The 21,327-nt window shown below is 34.9% G+C and overlaps 1 protein-coding gene across 1 annotated transcript; it reads right to left on the bottom strand.

Annotated features, from left to right (window-relative positions):
• Window positions 1–18,949: 18,949 nt before the first annotated feature.
• On the bottom strand, window positions 18,950–19,729 carry LOC129226985 (uncharacterized). Its single transcript, XM_054861614.1, has one exon. It carries the CDS (start codon window positions 19,727–19,729, stop codon window positions 18,950–18,952), a length of 780 nt encoding a protein of 259 aa, XP_054717589.1.
• Window positions 19,730–21,327: the final 1,598 nt, after the last annotated feature.

Here is a 21,327-nt window from a genome sequence, read left to right as displayed (position 1 = left end):
ATTTTTGGAATTAAAAAAAAAATCTTGTAACGATACGTATATGTACACACGTACATACAAGACAACACACACATTAGCGCAATTAGAAAATAGTTTTTATGGGAGGAAAGGACACAATAGGGAAAAGTTCTCATCAATATGATTGATTGCTAAAATTGAACTTTCAATTTTAAAAAAATTGTTTTTTGCCGTTATACTATTTGTTGTCACCACAGATTATAAAGGTTTTCTTTTCTTCAGACCTAAGTGATTCTTTAATTTTATAACCGAGTTGTATTCTTCTTTTATATATTTTAAAATTAACTAACTGCTTTTTTTCTTTTCCTTTTTTTTTTTTTTTTTGCATTTCAATGTTGTTTGTTACAAAAGCAATCAAAGATTTTTTCTTGTTACATACTGAAATCATTTGAAATAGAGTTAACTTGTGTACTGAAGTAAATGTCTATATTTTTTTATTGTTAAAATGCTGTATTCATTCATTAAAACCTATGTTCTTGATTAGAGAAAAGCTCCCTATGAATGGTTGTCAAATGGTTTCATCTGTTTTGCATAAATATGTCAATTAGTTATATAAGAATAGCTACATTACTTCTATTCTTTCACTATTACTTGTTATTCTTGCACCAATGATTATACTGTTTGAAAACTAAGTTCAAAATAAATTCAATTACTTTTTAGTTCTATCATAAATACACATGTTTTTAAAAGTAATTTTAATAGCTTCCAAAAACTCTTATGCTAAGTGATTTCTGGAAGTGAAGTTTTTTTTTTTTTAATTTTCTATTATCTTTCCATTTGTGTAAAAATTTAATATACTGTTTTGTAAGTTCCCCCCCCCCCAAATTGTCTTTTTTTTAACCATTTTATTAAAAAAAGTAGCATCTTTTTAAAATATATCTTTAGTTCAACAATTTTACACAACATAAAACGTTTAAAATATTACATTTTATACAAACATACAATGGACTTCAAGTAGAGCAAAGAAAGAAAACCATTATCATTGGTAACGTAAATCAGGGAAATTTGGTGAACTTCATCAGGGAAATCAGGGAAAAGTCAGGGAACTTTTTTTCACAGTTCCTGTCGCCACCCTGATTTACGAGAATTATTTTATTACTTGTATTCGTAATAATTTTCGGAGATTATTTTCCGAAAAATTCCAAACCAATATTCAAAAGTTTTCAAAATTAAAAATCATGATAGATCACAATAAATTTTCCATAAGTATTTTCTCAAAAAATACGTAAGGAAAATTTATGGAAGAAACTTGCTTTATTAAGTACGTGCCCATACGGAAAACACTCACAAAGAACCCATATCCAATATTAAACATTGGAAAACAGCTGTAGGAAGTGTCTTGAATAATAAGTGTCCGATTTTTGTTCAGTAAAGGATTTCAAGTTTGGCCCTTTTGATTTTAGCCAGCAATATTTTCAGATTCTTTTGTATATTTTCCTTGAGAATAAACCACAACTGCGATTTTATTGGAAGTTACTTTTTTTTCTTTTCTGAAGCAGTTTGTATTAACAGAAACGTGGGGTTATATCTTTGGAATTATAAAATCGCGAAGTTTTTATAAGGTTGCACCAGTAAAAATATATATATTTGTTTGAGAAACGTTGCTGAAACACACTGTTGCTGCAATTTAAAATTATTAAGTGTTTCAATTGATTAAAAAAAAGAGCCATCAAACGCGAATAAAAATTCTATTGAAAAGAAAAATAATCAGCCAAACAGGCTGATTAAGAAGCAAAATAATAAGACAAATTAACATTTCAACTTGTTAAGAAACAATAAAAGTTTTATTTATTTATTTATTTATTTATTTTTTTTTGAGCAATCAAGATTGCTTATTGCTTTCATTTGACTGTTTTGGCGTTCCTTTGATTTTATTCTCCCACCGCCACCCTCCGCACCTTCACCGTCGACCGGGTCCTCACGATGCAGCTCCTAGCGAAAGCCGTCTCCAGGTTGCATCCATGTCCTACACACACGCACATACATACACAACTACACACATACATGCACTCACACATACACACACACACAAACACATACACACATACACCTACACACATATACCTACACACATGCACAAACACATACACCTACACACATACACCTACACACATGCACCTACAAACACATGCACCTACAAACACATGCACCTACACACATGCACAAACACATACACACACAAACACATAAAGACACCTACACATACACACATTTACCAACACATTCATGCCTGCACGCGCAGACACAAACACATATGCCTACACACACATACACATCCCCCACACACAAACACACACTCGTGATTGCGAAAAACATAATTTGAATTCCAGATGTCAAATTTCAAATTAATTTTTTTTTTTTTTTTTAATTCATGAGAAGCAAAAATGGCAACAGTCATTTAACAGTGGGTAACTTTTCGCCGACTTTGAATGTTTCAACTTTTGATAATATCTTCTTTAATTTAAGTGAGTCGCCGCGGGAGTCAAATCTAGTTGTCAAAAGTGTTAGAATAATGCTCTAATATTGAAACATCACTTTTGAATGCCAATTATAAACATAATATTTAATAACTAGAAAATCGCTCGTCAAGGTAAGACGAGTGAAAATTGTTTCTGCATTTCAACGAAGCCATTGCCTGTTCGGTGATATTTTGATAGTTGAAATTGTAACCCAAACTCCACTGGATTAACCCTAAACTAATGAGGGTAGCATTCATTGTTGACCGTTTTTTCGTTTCTTCATTCCCCTGAAATAACAGTCTCATCAGTAAAGCAGTTACTGTTTGACCACGGATTGTATGTAATTCGGCAATCTGCCAAGTAAAGACGATTCTATCTAATGAATCTTGCAGGGGAGAAGGGAAAATAACGATGGGATTTTGATGCACGAGCTTTATAATGTCACTAGTGCCTTATTCATTTATTGCATTCTCAAAAATAAAATAAAGGGAAACAAAAATAGTTACCATGGAAACAACGAAAACAAAATACAACATTTTCATTTCGTTCAGGAACATAAAAGCAAAATGGTAACTTGACGTTAAATCCCGGTTATCACAAATTTGCCATTTCAACTGCGCTTGCGCGTGGACTTAGCTTTTTGGGCTTTCTGCTTTAAGATTTCGTGTTGCTTGTTTATATTTAAGCTGAGCGAGAGTCCCACCAAATTAATGAATGCGATTAGAATATTTTCACAGCGACTTCGTGATATACTATATGAAACTACGGATATGAATAACTGATAATCTTAAGAGAAAAATGACACTTCAATATTTATTAGTTTGGAAATATTTATTTAACATAAATGTAAAACACGTTGTGTACTTCAAAAATGATTGGAATATTAGTACAGAAATCCGTCTTTTGCGGATATTTTACGTAAGGCGTAAACAACTTAGTATTATACATTTTTATTTAGGTTGAGGGTTCGGCTTTGTATTAGAAGTGATGCTGAAATTCTAGTACGCTCTTCTGAGGTTAAAAATTTGGTCCTGAAAAAGGACAGACGATTCAGACACCGAATCCATTAATAATTAAGACGCAAAATTCAATCTTTACCGAGGCCTAAAAACTAAATCAGAAAAAACTTTGTGATTTCTAATTTTTATCTTTTGCCATCTCATATTTATTACCAAATTTAAAATGTTTGTAGTTAATTTAGCAAGAGTTTTGAAATCAGCTAAGTCCGCGCGCAAGCGCAGTTGAAATGGCAAATTTGTGATAACCGGGATTTAACGTCGAGTAAAATGGTAAGCTCAAAACTTTGTTGTGAACAAATAAATCAATTAATTTTTGCCGTAAGAATATGGATCGAATATAGTTTAGATTTAAAAAATGTTGCTGTGAGCAAATTTTCATTCTTACAAAACTAAGGCTAAATAATAGAGAGGCAAAAGTGCATATCTGAAAGAAAACAACTACATCCCTATAAATTAATAGATACGTCCATTTCCGCCTATAAACCGGATATTAGCCTTTCGATGTAATCGATGGTCGAACAGTAAGGTACGAAATCTAGTTCAGTCTTGTCACAATAAAGATTTTCCCTGCATTTTAAACATTACCAAAACATATTATCAAATTATCATGTCGTGGCGCGAGTTTCATTGTTGAAACTCGTGGGTTACTCAATCATTGGCTACTATTTAAATGAGGATACACTGTTCAACATTGAAAATGTAACACGAAGAAGGCGGGGTCAGAAATTTATGCATATTTCTGGGTAGACGGGTGTCACTGAGGTATGCAAATGATGTGAAATTCGCAACTCTAACGAACGTGAAGTAAGATATTAAAGAAGGAACTCATAGATAGACAATATTCGTACCGTTATTTCTGCCAGACAAATCATTTGAAGTTTTCTTTTTCTTTTTTTTTTTTTGAGCAATCACGATTGTTTATTGTTCTCATTTGACCGTTTTTGGTGTCCGTGCCTTTTTCAACTTGGACCAGAAGCCTTTGCAGCACCACCGCCCACCGTCCTCTGCTGGCGGCGCGGCGCGGCTGCTCCGGTTTTGAGCTACCCGCTTCTCCTGGTCGGAGGTGTCCATGTCCTACACACACGCACGTTCACACACATACACACACACGGCTTTACACACGCCTACGTGCATACACACAAGTCTACGCACACACACAACTATGCACAAGTAACTGCTCAGGAGGAGAGGCAGACTTGGGGGGGACAGGAGCCGTTTCTAGAAACAATAACTCCAATGAATAGGGTCCTGTCTCAGTTCGTGATTGCGAAAAACATAATTTGGATTCAAAATTTCAGAATTCAAATTAATTTTCTTTTTTTTTTTTTTTTTTTTGAGCAATCACGAATGCTTATTGCTTCCATTTCACCGTCCTTGATGTTGTGGTTCCTTTTTCAGCTTGAACCAGGGACACCAGCACCACCGCCCACCGGCCTCTGCAGGCGCGGCTCCGAGCACTGCATCCTGGAATCTGTTTCTCCTGGTCGATGGCGTCCATGTCCTAGACACACGCGCGCTCATACACACAAGCCTTTACACACATACACATACGCTTACGTGCATACACACACCCCTACGTGCATACACACAGGTCTAAGCACACCCACAAGCCTACACATGCACGCACGCGCGCCTACACAAACACAGACACACGCGCCTACACACACACACACACACGCCTGCGCACACACACACACAACTATTCACACGTAATCGCCGAGGAGCAGGGGCAGGCTTGGAGAAAAGGAGCCGTTTCTAGAAACAATAGACCCTAAATGAGTCCTGTCGCAACTCGTGATTGCGAAAAACATAATTTGAATTCCAAATTTCAGAATTCAAGTTAATTTTTTTTTTTTTTTTTGAGCAATCACGCTTGCTTATTGCTTTTATTTGACTGTTTTTGGCGTTCCTTTGATTTTTCGCACCGCCACCCTCCGCAGCATCACTGTCGACCGGCTCCTCACGATGCTGCACCTCCAGCAAAAACCATCTACAGGTTTCGTCAATACCCTACACACACGCGTACATTCACGCACCTACACACATATACATGCACCTACACACATACACAAACACATACACACACAAACACACACACACACTTACACACTCACATACACACAACTACCCACACTCATGCCTGCTCACAGACACAAACACACATGCCTACACACATACCCCCCCCCCCACACACACACACAAACACACACGCTTACATATGCACACACACTCGTGATTGCGAAAAACATAATTTGAATTCAAGATGACAAAATTCAATTTTTTTTTTTTTTTTTTTTTTTTTTTTTTGTCTTGGAGGATACGTGTCACAGGAGAGAATGCAAGGCCACTACCAACCGAGAAATTTCCAGCAGACAAACGATTTTACTAGGGGTATACAGAGAAGGATCGGTTAGTCCTTACGTCAAATCGCAGCTGATACTAACATGGATGCATCTACGGTGCATCGGCTGTGCCGAAATGGTTAGAGCAAGGAAATGTGGCAAGTTTTTAGGGGTGCCGATAAGGCCCCTATGTATATTATTGGCAGATTTTTAAGCCAAACTTTGAGTTTTTTTTTTTTTTTTTTTTTTTTTCAAAGTTGACTGAATCTTAATAAAGAATAATTACTGTGATTATTCTTTGTTGAATACATTTTGAATTAATTTTTTAGCTACTAGTATTTTATTTTGTAGAAGTACTTGTGTTTTTAGCCTACTTTCCCAATAAAAATCAGAGAAAGAAGAAAAAAGCATGAAAGAAGGCTTAATACATCTTAAAAATATCCCGAAAAACAAAGAAAAGTCAAAAATAAATAAAATAGTTAGATAAATATTGAAAAATTTAAAATTGGAAAGTAGGGTATTGAGATGGGGGAAAATGTCTGTCGGTCGGTCTGTCTGTCGGTCGGTCTGTCTGTCGTTCTGTCTGTCGGTCTGTTTGTCGGTCTGTCTGTCTGTCCCCCCCCCCCTAATAACTTTTGAATGAAAAGTCCGATTCGAACAAATTTTTTTTTTGTTAGAAAGATCTCGGCGAGGACATCTCATTCCCATAATTCATTTTTTGTTTTGAACAATTTTTCGTTCAATTTTGAACAGTTCAAAAAAACTTAACATTAGCGCCTACGGGGAAATTCAAATCAAAAATAAATCTTGAACTTAGAAGCCAAGTGGCTTCAAACAAACTTTGTAGGGAAAAACTTTTGATAAAAAACATGTATCGAAAATATCTTTTTGATTTGAACAAGTTTTCGTTCAATTTTGAACAGTTCAAATCTCTTAACATTAGCGCCTAAGGGGAAACTGAAAGTGAATATAGATTCCGAACTTAAAGGCGGATTTACTTCAAACAAACTTTGTTGAAAATAGCTCTTGACGACTTACTCCCGACTCCGACTCCGAGAATTTAGGGGCACCTGACACCGACTCTGACTCCTGTTCCCGACAATTAATCGGACTCCGACTCCCCGACTTCGACTCTCACTTCGTAGCTTTGGCAAACATTTATACACGGAGGACAAATGACTGACTCCGATTCTTGGATATTCGACTCCGACTCTTTTATCCCAAAATGAGATTGACTCCGACTCCGCTGCTGTGGTTTTAACTGTGAAATAATTATTGTTGATATGATTTGTTTTTATTTTCACGCTAAAGTTTTAATTTAGGTATTTAGTTTTCGATGAATAAACTCGAAAAATATGCGCAGACGATTTTTTTTTTTTTTTTTTTTGACAATGAAAATTATTTCTTCAAGTTGACATTTTATTGTTTTTTTATTTTATTTTGGTAAGTGCATTAATTCGTTTAAAAAATTATTTTTGGCAGCAGGGGAAAAAGAAACGATTTTTTTTTAATATGATGTATTTATTTTAATAAACTTATTATTATTATTTTTTCGTTTTGAAAGCTGTTAAAAAATTTTTTTAATGGAAAGAAGTGTATTAGCTGCTTTGTTTAAAAGGTGTTGCTATTTTATTTGTTCGTTTTTTTGAAGAAAAGTAAGGAATATTTTATTCCTAGAAATCAGCTTAAAATATTTAAAAAAATATGTTTGAAAAAATTTGCGATTTTAGCTATTTTTGAGAATATTGATCAGGTACTAGAAAGTAGTATGGGTATACGGGAAAGTAGGCTCGTCTAGTTCTAGACGGAACTTCTTGTTATGTTTTGCAATTACCTTTTCGTTCTACTTGTGAACCCATCAGCAATATTAGTAAAAAAAGGTGTCCCAAATTTTGTTGGGTGTGTGATTTTTTTTTCTTATTACATACCTCACAAACGGCTCGCCATATCGTCTTCGAATTTTGGAAGGGGTTCGCAAGGGAAAAAGTTAATCAGCTGTTACTCGGGTGTGACTGTGTTAAGCTCTTGTTGCCAGTTAGAGCTGAAATTCTTATCTTAGTGTTTTTGCGTATTTGGCTGAAAATATGTGTTTTCCATTGAGTTTACGGTGTTTGATGATATTTTCATAATTGCTGTGGATGTTTCAGCAACTTTTTATACTTCTTCATAAATATTTGTGAATGAAATTGCAGCTTTTGTGAGTCGTAACTCCCACAAACTATAGGGGGCATTGCAGCCACTGTCTAGTGGCGGATGAAAAAGGTAAAACAAACGCATGCCGCAGCGTCGAAAATGTTAATAAACCTAGTAATTTTTGTTTGTATGAATGATTTTTTTGCTTTATTCTATTTAAATTATTTTTGAAGTCTTGTGGATATTCTTTCCCACGTAGAAATAAATGAGAATTCAAGAAGCATTACTAAACGTCAGAAATTAGAGCAAATTACGCAATTCGTAGTTCGAAGCAGCCATTTCCACGATGTTAAACTCGAAATTTATCAATTTTTGATGGAACTACATTTTCATTGTGGCCGTAAGACGAACGAGAATAACAATTAATGCTAGATAATTTAATTATATGACATTACGAATTATTATCAAAAGAAGAAAATGATATTCATTTGCCTTGCTTGGCTTGCGCTAATAGGGTTGTTTCCTTCAGTCAAAAGTACTACTTTTAGTCAGTGAAATTGATAGAATGAGTAAAAAAAATAACATGGCCCCAGAAAATACTTTCATTTTCCCAACAATTTTTTTTAATTAATTTTTTTAAATGCTCGATTTTGAAAAAAAGGCGTGGTCTTTATGACGTCACAAATGATGCAATTTGGCTCATCTTTCTACCTTTCACGTTATGATAATCAAGAAACGAATTTAATGTTGCGCTCTACGCTTGCTATCAACCATATCGTTGCCAATACACGTGAGTAAAGATTCGAATTAAATATTTTTCTTCATGAATGGCAACACTGAATGACATTTCATCATTTGTGATGTCACACAACAGAAACGTAAACATTGAAAGCGCACCGATTTAAGTAATTTTTTTTTAGATATTAAACTTGAACAAATTATTTAAAAAATGGTCAGATCCTGTATTTTTAAGCATGCTCTATCAGAAAAAAATACTTGTAAAATTTTGGAAACGACCTTGTTGTTTTGCATTTGTAGCTAAGTTTTTATTTATTTATTTAATTTTTCTCAAATAGCCGAATCGGTTAATTTTAAATTTTTCTGTCTCGCACGTTTCTAATTTCTGAACTATTATTTAATTATCTCACGCTATTTAATTCATCAACAAAATTCTCACGGATATATGGTGGTAGTTTTCTTTTTAATTGATCTACCATTATTTCTTTTAACTTACATAATTCTGTAATCTTTCTGTCATTTTATTTCACTCATGATAAAAAAAAAATGGTTTAACTGACATGCGAAATCCCGCCAAGGGTTCTTTGCTCGCACAATACTAAAACTATAACCCTAAACAAATTTTTGTTGAAACTCTTCAGCTAAAAATGTAAGCAATAAAGTAAAGTTGGCGCACTCTTTTGACGATGAAAAATCTCGGCTTTTGTTTTTGCTAGTTCAAATTTCTTTCTCGGTTAAACATTTTTCATTTCGTTCTACGATAATATATTCAAGAAAATATTTTGCATACTGTCCATTCCAACTAAATGCTGCAGAAAAATAAGGTTAGTTAAATTAATTATTTTCAAACTAGGCAGAGATGAAAGCCCGAATTCTTCTGCTAATGTTATTAAATCCTTATTCTTACAAATTCCCATAAAACAATTTAAAAAAAATTTACCTTGTATAACGTTATCCTCTTTCAAAAAGAAAAGAAAAAAAAGCTTTGAACAGATGAGAATATTTGTTTTTAATTTCATACAAATCCTAAGTTTGTTAATCAGGAGTTTTCTCGTGTTTGCGCTTTCGCCATTTACGACAATCAACCCACTTTTTAGAGGAAAATAATGAAACCCAACATTATTTTGAGAAGCTGGAGAGTACCATTAAGGGATGAAACAATTTTTGTAGCTGAAAGTAATCTAAAACGCATCGAATGCTTTAATAAATACTCATAACAAACTGACTATGTTTACCAACACACACACGTGGAACGTAATGTCTTACTTTTTTTTTTTTTTTAGTTTTGTAAATCACCGCAAGGTAGCGTATTCGAGCGCTGGAGTTGCGAAGAAGTCACCCTTTGGCGTAAACCAATTACATCGCAAATTTATACTGCTCCACACTTTAGCCTCATATTGAATACTAGTATTATTTTCCGTCGTTATTTCACGTGAATTAGCGTGAGTTGTTTAGATTTCCTAAAATGAACATCGCATTTGTAACATAGAATTTTCTTTCTCAAAAACCATCGAAATTCAACAAAATTTAATGCTAACTACATTTCAAATTTGTCATACAATAGCAAATTAGTTTGGCGGTGAATTTCACCATTAAAGACATCGAGACATCAAACAAGCTAAGGTTGGATAAAAAACATAATTTAATGGCACCCAGACATAAGTCTTCTTCGCAGCGTAGTTTTACCACTCAAGTGAGCCGAGAAATAAAAGCCGTGGGAAAGCTTGTTCATCCGTACTTGGAAATCAGCAAAAAAGCCCTGAAGATCATGGAAACAGCCTTATCACTTTTGAACAACAAGCTAGTAGATAGCTCAAAGAAGAACTTCAAGCCCACAAGTCAGAACAAAAGGACGATGACCGCAGAAGTGGCTAGAAAAGCATTGACGACTACGATCGCAGGCGAAATGCAGCAGTATGCCCTATCCGAAGCACACAAGTGCTTGTTCAAATACAGTACCGGTATCCTGGTGTACAGGCTGCGACCGAAGAGGGTGTACAAAGCTAAAGCCAAAAGAGTGACTCCGCATTTCGCCAGGAGCGTGCCGTCCCTGGCGCAAATGATTAGCCAAGATGCATCTGTCAGCAACGACGCGAAACAGCTGGTTGGCGAGATATTGAAGAAAATGTGCAAAATCGTTATTGAAAAATCGCAACAGACAGCGGCGGAGAGCGATTCGCTCAAACCCAAAGACATCGTCAAGGCAGTGGATTACTATATGGCCCCTAACTTGGCGAAACACGCCATCAGCGAGGGCGCCAGGAATACCTTGTTGTTCACAAATGGACTTGAGCGGTACAAGCCTGAAGATTTCGAGAAAAAGCGACTGGCGGCACTCAAGAGAAAGGCTCCCCGTACAAACCCAGTTATAAAGAAAAGGCTGCGACCTTCTATTAGAAGTTGAAAGTAGTAAATGCCCTAATAAATGACCTTAGCGTAATGACCTATTAAATAACATAGCACACTAAATGTAAGACCTTTAGAAATAAAATGTATAGCTCCCTATCTCAAGATGAAATGCATTCATTGGTCGCGGTAACGTAGTGTCGAAGTGTTTTCAGAATTCTCGGTGCCACAACCTTCTAAAAATTGAAGAATTATAATAACGTGAATGAAGCCAAATTGGCTAAAAACATCTCTGTTGCTGAAAATGTAGTTTTTTTTCCTCCTCGTACCTCAATTTTACATTTTGATGGAACTGTTCATGCTAGCTAATAACTTGTGGGTTTTTTTTTTTTTTTTATTTGGTGGAATATTTTCTATTTTCATGAGGGTTTTTTTTTCTTTCTAACATTTGGCAGAATTGTTTTCATTTAATCTAACCATGATCCCACTGAATACACATAAGCGTATTTAGTAGGGCTATGATCTAACTTTTAGCTTTATTTAATCACACGTTTTGTTAAAAAAAAAAAAAACATTAACTCAGAAATTTCTGTAATTTTGTTTGCGGCTACGGCTGAAAACCAGAAAAGTGCTTTGTTTTGACTAGTTTGGCGAAACAATTAACTCAGCACTCGTTCTACGCTATGATCATTCCCCAAAAATTCAATTAAAATTTTAAAATTTCTGCCAAATAAACAAATTAGGCGAGAGTGTTTCGTTCATTTGGATTTTCGCTTGATTGTCATATTTTGGTCAATAATCACTTTGTTCTGGTGTCATTTATCAGGTCAAAATACGGTTATTTTCCCGTTATAAGTACATCACTTGGCTATTATTATTACATAGGCACAATGTTTGGCCAAAGTTGCTTAGAAGCAACACTGCAAAAAATAAATAAATAAATAAAAAATCAATTTGAACTTTGACATCTTGAATTCAAATTATGTTTTTCGCAATCTCGAGTGTGTGTGTATGTACGCGTGTGTGTATGTGTGTGGGGGTTATGTGTGTAGGCATATGTGTTTGTGTGTGTGTGAGTAGTTGTGTGTACGTGTGTTTGTGTGGGCGGTGTAAGTGTGGGTAGTTGTGTGTGTAGGTGTGTGTGTATGTGTTTCTGTGTATGTGTTTGTGAGTATGTGTAGGTGTCTGTATGTATGCATGTGTGTGTAGGTGTATGTGTGTAGGCATATGTATTTGTGTGTGTGTGAGTAGTTGTGTGTACGTGTGTTTGTGTGGGCGGTGTAAGTGTGGGTAGTTGTGTGTGTAGGTGTATGTGTGTGTATGTGTTTTTGGGTATGTGTTTGTGTGTATGTGTAGGTGTCTGTATGTATGCATGTGTGTGTATGTGTTTATGTGTAGGTGTATGTGTGTGTGTGTAGGTGTATGTGTAAGTGTAGGCAAGTAAGTGACGCACCCTGAAGACGTTTTTCGCCAAAGGAGCAGCATCGTGAGGCGGCCATCCGACGGTGGTGCTGGTGGGAAAAAAAATCATAGGAATTCAAAACTGTCAAGTGAGAACAATAAGCAATCGTGATTGCTCAAAAAAGCTGTATGTTACACAAAAAAATGGTGCGAATTGGCAAGTTTCAAAGAAATGCGTATTGGTTTCAGGAGCAGATACATAAATAGGTTTTGGATGTGGCACTGGACATTAGAAGTCAAAAGCAACACCTCCTAGATATTCATAGCTAAGTTTTCACGAAATTCTTTTTAAATGACTTTTAGGCTTGTTGATTGCCTATGAAGCCGTGCTGGCCCGATCGATAAGACCTCGGAAACGTAATAAAGGGTCCCGAGTTCGATGCCAGCCGGTCAAAGATCCTTTTTGTTTATTAATGGTGATTGGGGCACGTTAAATATTGTAGTCGTCAAAAAGTTCTCCAAGCTCTCATTCCAAATCAATACCTGTGGTGGTGCTGGATTTGGGGTTCATAGGCTTCTGGTCTGATTCAAAAAACAGAGCTATCTTCAGTAAAGTCCTGGAGACGGATCGAGGGCTTTAATCTTACTCGACGTTAAATCCCGGTTATCACAAATTTGCCATTTCAACTGCGCTTGCGCACGGACTTGGCTTTTTGAGCTTTCTGTTTTAAGATTTCGTGTTGCTTCTTTATATTAGGTTGTGCTAGAATCCCAACAAATTAATGAATGCGATTAGAGTATTTTCACAGCGATTTCGGGATACATTATATGAAACTACGAATATGAATAACTGATAATCTTTATAAAGAAAAGAGAAAAATTACACTTCAATATTTATTGGTTTGGAAATATTTATTTAACGTAAACGTAAAACACGTTATGTACTTCAAAAATGATCGGAATATTACAAATATCCGTCTTTTGCAGATATTTTACGTTAGGCGTAAACAGCTTAGTATTATACATTTGTATTTAGATTGAGGGTTCCGCTTTGTATTAGAAGTGATGCTGCAGATCGAGTACGCTCTTCTGAGGTTAAAAATTTGACCCTGAAAAGGGCCTTTGTTTGATAGAAAATCAGGCTCCGAATCCATTAATAATTAAGACGCAAAACTCAATCCTTTACTGAGGCGTAAAAACTAAATCATAGACAGCTTTATAATTTCTAATTTTTATCTGTTCTTATCTCATATTAACAAATTTAAATGTTTTCCATTAGTTTGAGCAAGAGTTTTGAAATCAGCAAAGTCCGCGCGCAAGCGCAGTTGAAATGGCAAATTTGTGATAACCGGGATTTAACGTCGAGTTTTAATCTTCAGGACCCCATCCAACCGGTTGAACCACATATAGTTGTAGGTCGGGGGATCCTGGAGTGTAGTGTACTGTTAGAAGAATAATTAGACGCTGAAAGGTGACGTAAGGTGAAATAAAGTACCTTTAAATCCTAAACCAGTGAGTTAAGCTAGTTAAATATATACTTTCTCAGTTACCTCTGACTGCAATATTACTACTCCAAAAGGGCAAAAGGGGGGGGGGGAAATGATTTTATTTAAATACGATGTGCTTTTTTTTTTTTTGAAATAATAGTTTAAATCTTTTGCTATTCTTTACTAATAATAAAGCTGAAAGTCTCACTGTCTGGATATCTGGATCTCTGTCTGGATGTCTGGATATTTGTGACGCGCACAGCGCCTAGACCGTTCTGCCAATTTTCATGAAGTTTGTCACAAAGTTAGTATGAACATTGGGGGCGTGCACCTCGAAGCGAGTTTTCAAAAATTCTATTTTGTTCTTTTTCTATTCCAATTTCAACAAAATTTCACCGAGCAAAATTATCATAAGATGGACGAGTAAATTACCAAGTTATCATAACGTGGAACCGTAACATGGGCAAGCCAATTGGCGAGAAATTCATCATACATTATTTGTAAATATACAGGCGAACCAAAAGATCTTTTAATTTTCTACTACGGGCAACGCCGTGCGGGTGCCACTAGTGCATTAATAAACGGAAAATCGCAATTTTTGGACTCACGTCACTCTGGTTTTGAGGTACAGATTTGAAAATGATACCAAACAATAATTTTTGGACAACTGTGACTAGCACAACTCCATTCTACTACAGCTAGACACAAGACTATCACAACGTGGAAGAGTCAATTACGAACTTATCATAACGTGGAACCGTAACATTGGCGAGCAAATGAACTTAGCAAATTGGCGAGAAATTCGTCATCCATTATTTGTAAATATACAGGTAAACCAAATGACCATTTAATTTTCAACTACGGGCAAAGCCGTGCGGCTACCACTAGTTAGAAAAAATTAAAGGATATTTAATAGGATAGTCAAATATTTATTCTTTTGGGAGGGGTCAGGGGCCAGTACTCCCCTTTCCCCCCCAAAAAAAAGTACGGTACTGATTGACTTTACCATACTTTATTGCAACAAAAGCAAGTTTTGGACCTTTCTTGTTCTGCCCCATGTTTTTGTGCAATATACTGTGAAAAATTACTTGTTTGGCACTGTCATGCAATGTTTTGGTTCTTGAAATGAAGTTTTAAACAAAACAAGCTTTGAAACAGGTCTAAAAGCTCCATTAAAATGCTAAATTGGTGGAGTTATGGTAATGTTGTAAAAACCAGTTTTCAAAAATATATCTGTATGATAAAAATCCCATGTCATTAATAAACTTTGAAAGCTCCATTAAATTGTAAAATTAGAAAAGAGGATTAAACATGGCGGTGACGTGAACCTCATTATCTATTTCCAACAAGGTAGGAAGTAAAAAAGTACCAAGCCACGTGATGTACCAATAGCGGAAAAGTGCTAGAAATACATCAATTCTTAGTCTTTGACGTCAAAAAAATTGTCGGGAGTTGGAAAAATTTCCAAGAAGCCCAGTTATTGAAATCATCATAATTATGTTACGTTGACATTAAAAATTCCGGCAAAGTTAAAATTTTTTCGTTAAGTAGAGATAACACGAAACATGCTTTTTGGTTGCTGGTTGTGGACTGAATTTCTTATATCAGGAAAACTCAATTTGAGTTTCAACTCATTTGTTGAGTTCATATTTAACCATTATAAACTCTCACCGTATCTGCTCTTTCTTCACAGAGGAATCCCATGTGAAATAAATACAGAGAGCGTTGACAGAGAAAAAAAATACATGGAGTAATTTACATGCACACAAGAATTTAACTTACTTCCGACGTTGAATTTTGGATTTCATAAATATAATTAAAAGCACATTAAAACGAACTTTCGCAAAATTAGTTATCTTACACAACCAACCGACTACATAAAATGTACAATCGAATCATACTAGCATTTAATGTATGTGTTACGTTAGAGTATTAAATCCGTTATTTTATAGAATACCCAGTTAACCATGGAATAACTGATCGTGTCCGTTAAAGTGTAAAACTTTCTTGTGTTTTATAGTTTAACTAGTTTTTTCATAAATAACGATCTGCAACCCGTTAAAGTGTAAAATAATCTAAATTATATATCTTGCACGACAAATACATTTACCTTACACCCCTACTGCATTTCTGAACTATTTCAGGTCATAGGGAGAGAACTTGTTTAGCGTGTTGGCACCAGTTCGTTTGCTACACTGCCGTGCTAAGCACAGATGTGGTATCTGCAGTAGAGCTCAAAATGAGAAATTCATGATTAAAGTTTTACAACTCGTTTCTTTGATTTATGACTTAATTAAATGCTCAACTTGCGGTAGTTGTTTCGTAAATAACTTATCTAAAAACTGTAAGAGAGTATTTTTTTTAATCTTAATTTAAAATTAATAAATGTAGTTACGACAAATTTTCCATATATTAAGCTATTTGCACCGTAAGTGACAATTACTAGGCATTTTTAGGGGGTATCTGCACAGATACTACAAAAGTAGCTTAGAAAAACGTGCTCAATGTATCATTAAATAATACTGAAAACATCTGCTTTCTTTGGACTTAGCTGTTTCGCTTTATTTGGTAATACAAATCTAGCAGAATCTATCTTCTGAAAGATACCATTTTCAAAACTCCGGAAAGTTAAAACTGTAATCCATAACAATTTTCTGTTTTTTATATTCAAAGAATGTGTTTTTTTTTTTAATAATGTTTTATTTTCTAGATTCATTTTTACCGAGCATGAAGATAATTTTGGCAGCAGACGATACTTAAATAAAAATATTACTGACCGTAAAATGAAATGCGGTTTTTTTTTTTTTTTTTTTTTGCATGAAAGAATTAGTGAATATTTTACATGTATTTCATCTTTAGAACTCGCATTTTAAATAACCATTTAAATAGAAAAGCTGAATATTTACTTTAACAATTATGCAAAGTTGCATTAGTTTTTATTATCAACCTGTATCAACTATTCAACGGTAAACTAATTTAAGTACTCTGTTACAATTAGCTACTACATTATTAAATATGCTGCTTTACTAAGGTATAAAAGTCGTATCTACAAATTACTAAGGAAAAAAGTGGTAACTGCGCAGATACCACATTAAAGGCTTAGTATTTGTCACTTACGTTCAAATTGCCTTAGCAAACTAAGCAAATTTGCAGTTACGACTTTTTTCTTAAAGCTTTTTTTAATATTTCGCGTTTACAAATCGCCGAAAAACTTGAGATTTAGGTAAATTAAATTACTAACGACCACCTGGTGACAATAACTCAATTTTGATAATATGTGCAGATATCACATCTGTGCTTAGCACGGCAGTACAGCTCAAAGTTTAGGTACTGGTCAGCGATTTAGAAAAATGTTCGTGTAAAACCCAGTGTAAGCGTTCCATACATATCATTTATGCACTGCATAAATTAGATAAATTGTTCTTTTTCATTTTAACTGTCTATCATCAGATTATTTATAGAATACCCCGTTTTTTCATTCTAGATAAATTGCTTATTTTACACTTTAACTGTCTCTCATTAGTTAATTTATAGAATACCTAGTTATTTCATAGAATAACCAGTTAAAGTGTCAAATTAATAACATGTTACACACTTCAACGGACACGATCAGTTATTTCATGGAATAACTAGGTGTTTGGTACTTCCTCCAAAAAATGTCATCTCGTAAAAAGTTTAATTTTTTAATTGTTTTCTATGGCAACAGTTTTGATAAGTGTTGTGTTCTTTCCATAGACTAATAATAAGAGTAGACCGAGCTATGGCAACCCTTTTGCTGTTCATAAACCAAACCATGTGACTGGTGGATATCCTAGCAACAGCGGGCGTTAATCGTAGCAGACGATCAACGCCAGCGCGAAATAAAATAAATAGAATTTATGGAACACGGAAGAATGATCTTTTATGGAGTCCGATTTGTAAATTTGTTATTCTAAGTTGTAAATATTTTGTTAATATAGTGAGTTTTTCGTTTAGATAGTATTGTGCATTTTCTTTAGTCAATTTCAATAACTCTCTAAGCAATTAAAGATGCAAGCGACCAAGAAGAATAAGCAAACGGTAAGATTTTTACCTACAGTTTCAATTTAAGATACCGATTAGTACATTTTTGCGTTAACGCAAAACGTTTACGCCATTTCGTTCACGCCAACGCTGACAGCTCCAAATGAAATAAAAGTTACTGAAAACTGATTAAAAACTATTACTAATGTCAAAATAATGCATAACTAAAAGAAAAACAGTTCAATCTCTGCACCTGGAAGTTTTTTTTAATGAAAACACATTGTCGTAAAATACATGTCGAGTGCCAAACTGTAGATAATACTGCCATCTAGCAACCATGCTGCCAAAGTCTTCGCCAATCCCTTCCACTAGTCACATGATACATCTATGAACCAATTTTCTTCATCAGCAAGAATGAGAAAGCTCGGTCTACTCTTATTATTAGTCTATGGTTCTTTCTTCTTCTTCTTGCAAAAGTGTTGTTGCATCTAATGAAGTAGTGGCTTCATGCGTTGCTTATTTTGAAGTAGTGGATTCATATGTATTATTAGGAGTTAATTAGGAGTAGCGGCTTGTACGATGCTCTTGTGTAGGTTATGTGGACTGTATTTCAATAGGCAATAAACGCATTTCGAACAATACAATACATTTATTAAAAACATGTAAATATAAAATCATAAAACTGAAAACACCGCCCTAACCATTAGCAGAAAATACAACTGACAACAACCAACAAAAACTAACAACTAACTGGCAAAAATAATCAAAATCAGTTTTTATGACTTAGGGGCACGTGTGCGCACCTACTTGACGCACACTGCCAACGCGCCGTCTACTTTAATGTGTGCAAGGGATTTAACACTCCCCCGCGATTGAAATTACTATTTCAATACAACATTCAAAACAAAAAGTTCAAAATAACAGTTGATAACATGAACAAATTAAACATTACTTACTCAAGCACAAACTAGTAAACATCCTAGTTCCAAAACTATATATAAAAATTAAACAGTTTCTTCAACTGGAAGAATGCAAACATCTCTAACATTTCTTATTAGTGTGCTTCCACTTGGCAAACATAATTTTACTACTCGAACTCTATTATCACGACCAATGTTCGTTTCAATAATTCTGCCAACACACCATTTTGTCGATGGCAAGTTTTCTTCTAGAATGAGAACAAGAGTCCCTGTTTTAACATCATTTTTGCTAAATCTCCATTTATTTCTCTGTTGTAAATGGGTTAAGTAATCCCTTTTCCATAACTTCCAAATTTGTTGACTAAATTTGGTAATCCTTTGCCACTTAGAAAGGGTGTTTTCCTTAACATCAATCAATTGTGGTTCACTAAGGGTAGTGATAGGTCTGCCAATAAGAAAGTGACCTGGTGTTAATATTTCAAAATTGTCCATTTCTGATGACATTGGTATGAGAGGCCGGGAATTTAAAACGCCTTCGATTTCTGACAAAATTGTAATAAATTCTTCTAAAGTTAAATTTTGACTGCCAATTACTCTTTTTAAATGGAATTTGAACGATTTCACCCCGGCCTCCCAAATGCCACCAAAATTGGGCGATCTAGGAGGAATGAAATTCCACTGAATACCTTCTGTTAGAAAATAATTTGACAAAACTTCATCAGGAATTCTAACCATTTTTTGCAATCTCTTGATTTCGACATTAGCCCCAACGAACGTTTTAGCATTATCAGTAATGATTTTTGAACATTTTCCTCGCCTGCCGAAAAAACGTTTCAAACTTGCTATAAAAGCCTGTGTAGTCATATCAGTTACGAAGTCCAGGTGTATTGCTTTAGTACTGAGAAAAATATAAACAACATACACTTTATTTAATACACCCTTCCTTTGATTTTTAAATTTGATAAAGAAAGGACCACAAAAATTTATCCCAGTGACAAAAAAGGGATAACTAGGATTTACCCGGTCTTTAGACAATTCAGCCATGATTTGACTAACAGTAACAGGTCTGTTTTTGAAACAGATCACACAGTTACGAACAATTTTCCTACAACTATTTCTGCCATTTAGCGGCCAAAATTTTTGTCTAACTTGATGTAAAAGAGCTTGGGGACCTACGTGCAAATGTTTAAGGTGAACGTTTCTTAAAATTATACTTGTTAAAGGATGTTTTGCAGGTAAAATCATAGGATGTTTGGTTGCATAAGATAAATCTGCATGGGACAGTCTCCCCCCTACTCTCATTACTTTATTTTTATCCAAAAACACATTTAAAGAGGAAAGTTTACTTCTGCTCTGAACTTGATTACCATTTGTTAACCTTTTAATCTCATCAGAAAACTCACCTTCCTGGAGAGATCGTATTAACCAATTTTCTGCATTAGCAGATTCATCAATAGACAAAGGACCTATTTTCTTGGACTTTGGATTTTTACAATTATAAATAAACCTATAAAGAAAACTTACAATACGAATAAGTTTCATATAATTATTTGACTTATTAAGTATGCAATCAAAAACAGAATTTTCATTTCTCGCAATCAAGATCATTACATGTTCATTTGGTTCAGTTTTTAAGTTCGGTTTTAGTTCTTTATTGATTGCTTCCTCTTCGGGAACCACTGAAAGATGATCAGTAGAATAAATGTTCACGGATTTCAGAAATGTAGGGCCATACCACCAAGCTATGTTTTCTAACAGCTGATCGACACTGATACCTCTCGTCAAAGCATCAGATGGGTTGTCACGAACTAACGCAAAAGAACCATTTATCGAGGTCTGTAAGTTCCTGAATTTCCTTCACACGGTTGCAGACGAAGGTTTTCCACTTCAAAGCTGAACCTCTTATCCAGTATAGTGCTATTTGAGAATCTGTCCAAAAGTACATAGGAGGGGATATTTTCCGCTTCAACGCATTTGCAACTTCATTTGCTAATCTAGCAGCAAGTAAAACTCCTAGCAACTCCATTCTTGGAAGAGTAATCTTTTTTAACGGAGCCACACGGGGGGCTTTTAGATGTAAGAAAGTTCACAATAACTTTGTCATCAGATCTTATCAGTACAAACACGACGGCACCGTAAGCTTTAGGACTGGCGTCCGAAAAGGTATGCAATTCTATGTCACAACTTGAAAGTTCTGCACAATCAAGGACGTTTCTGGGAATTTGGAGTTTTAACAATGTAGAAAGTTCAAAGCACCAGCGATTCCAGATTTTTAAAATGTCATCTGGCAGCTCAGCGTCCCAGGAAATTTTTCGAATCCATAATTCTTGAAACAGGCACTTAATTCTGATGGTGTATGGTGTCACAAATCTTAGAGGATCGAATATTCTACCTGCTGCTTGCAGCACAAATCGTTTTGTATTCTTTCCGGTCTTGATAAATTCAAGCAAATCCTTTACTTC

Source organism: Uloborus diversus, chromosome 7 (assembly GCF_026930045.1).
Source record: "Uloborus diversus isolate 005 chromosome 7, Udiv.v.3.1, whole genome shotgun sequence".
Taxonomy (NCBI): domain Eukaryota; kingdom Metazoa; phylum Arthropoda; class Arachnida; order Araneae; family Uloboridae; genus Uloborus; species Uloborus diversus.
Note: the sequence above shows the minus strand (reverse complement) of the source record. Positions and strands in the feature narration are given on the sequence as shown.

Coding starts and splice junctions, on each gene's coding strand:
- LOC129226985 (XM_054861614.1), bottom strand. CDS start 19,729: ATGACTACACAGGCTTTTATAGCAAGTTTGAAACGTTTTTTCGGCAGG.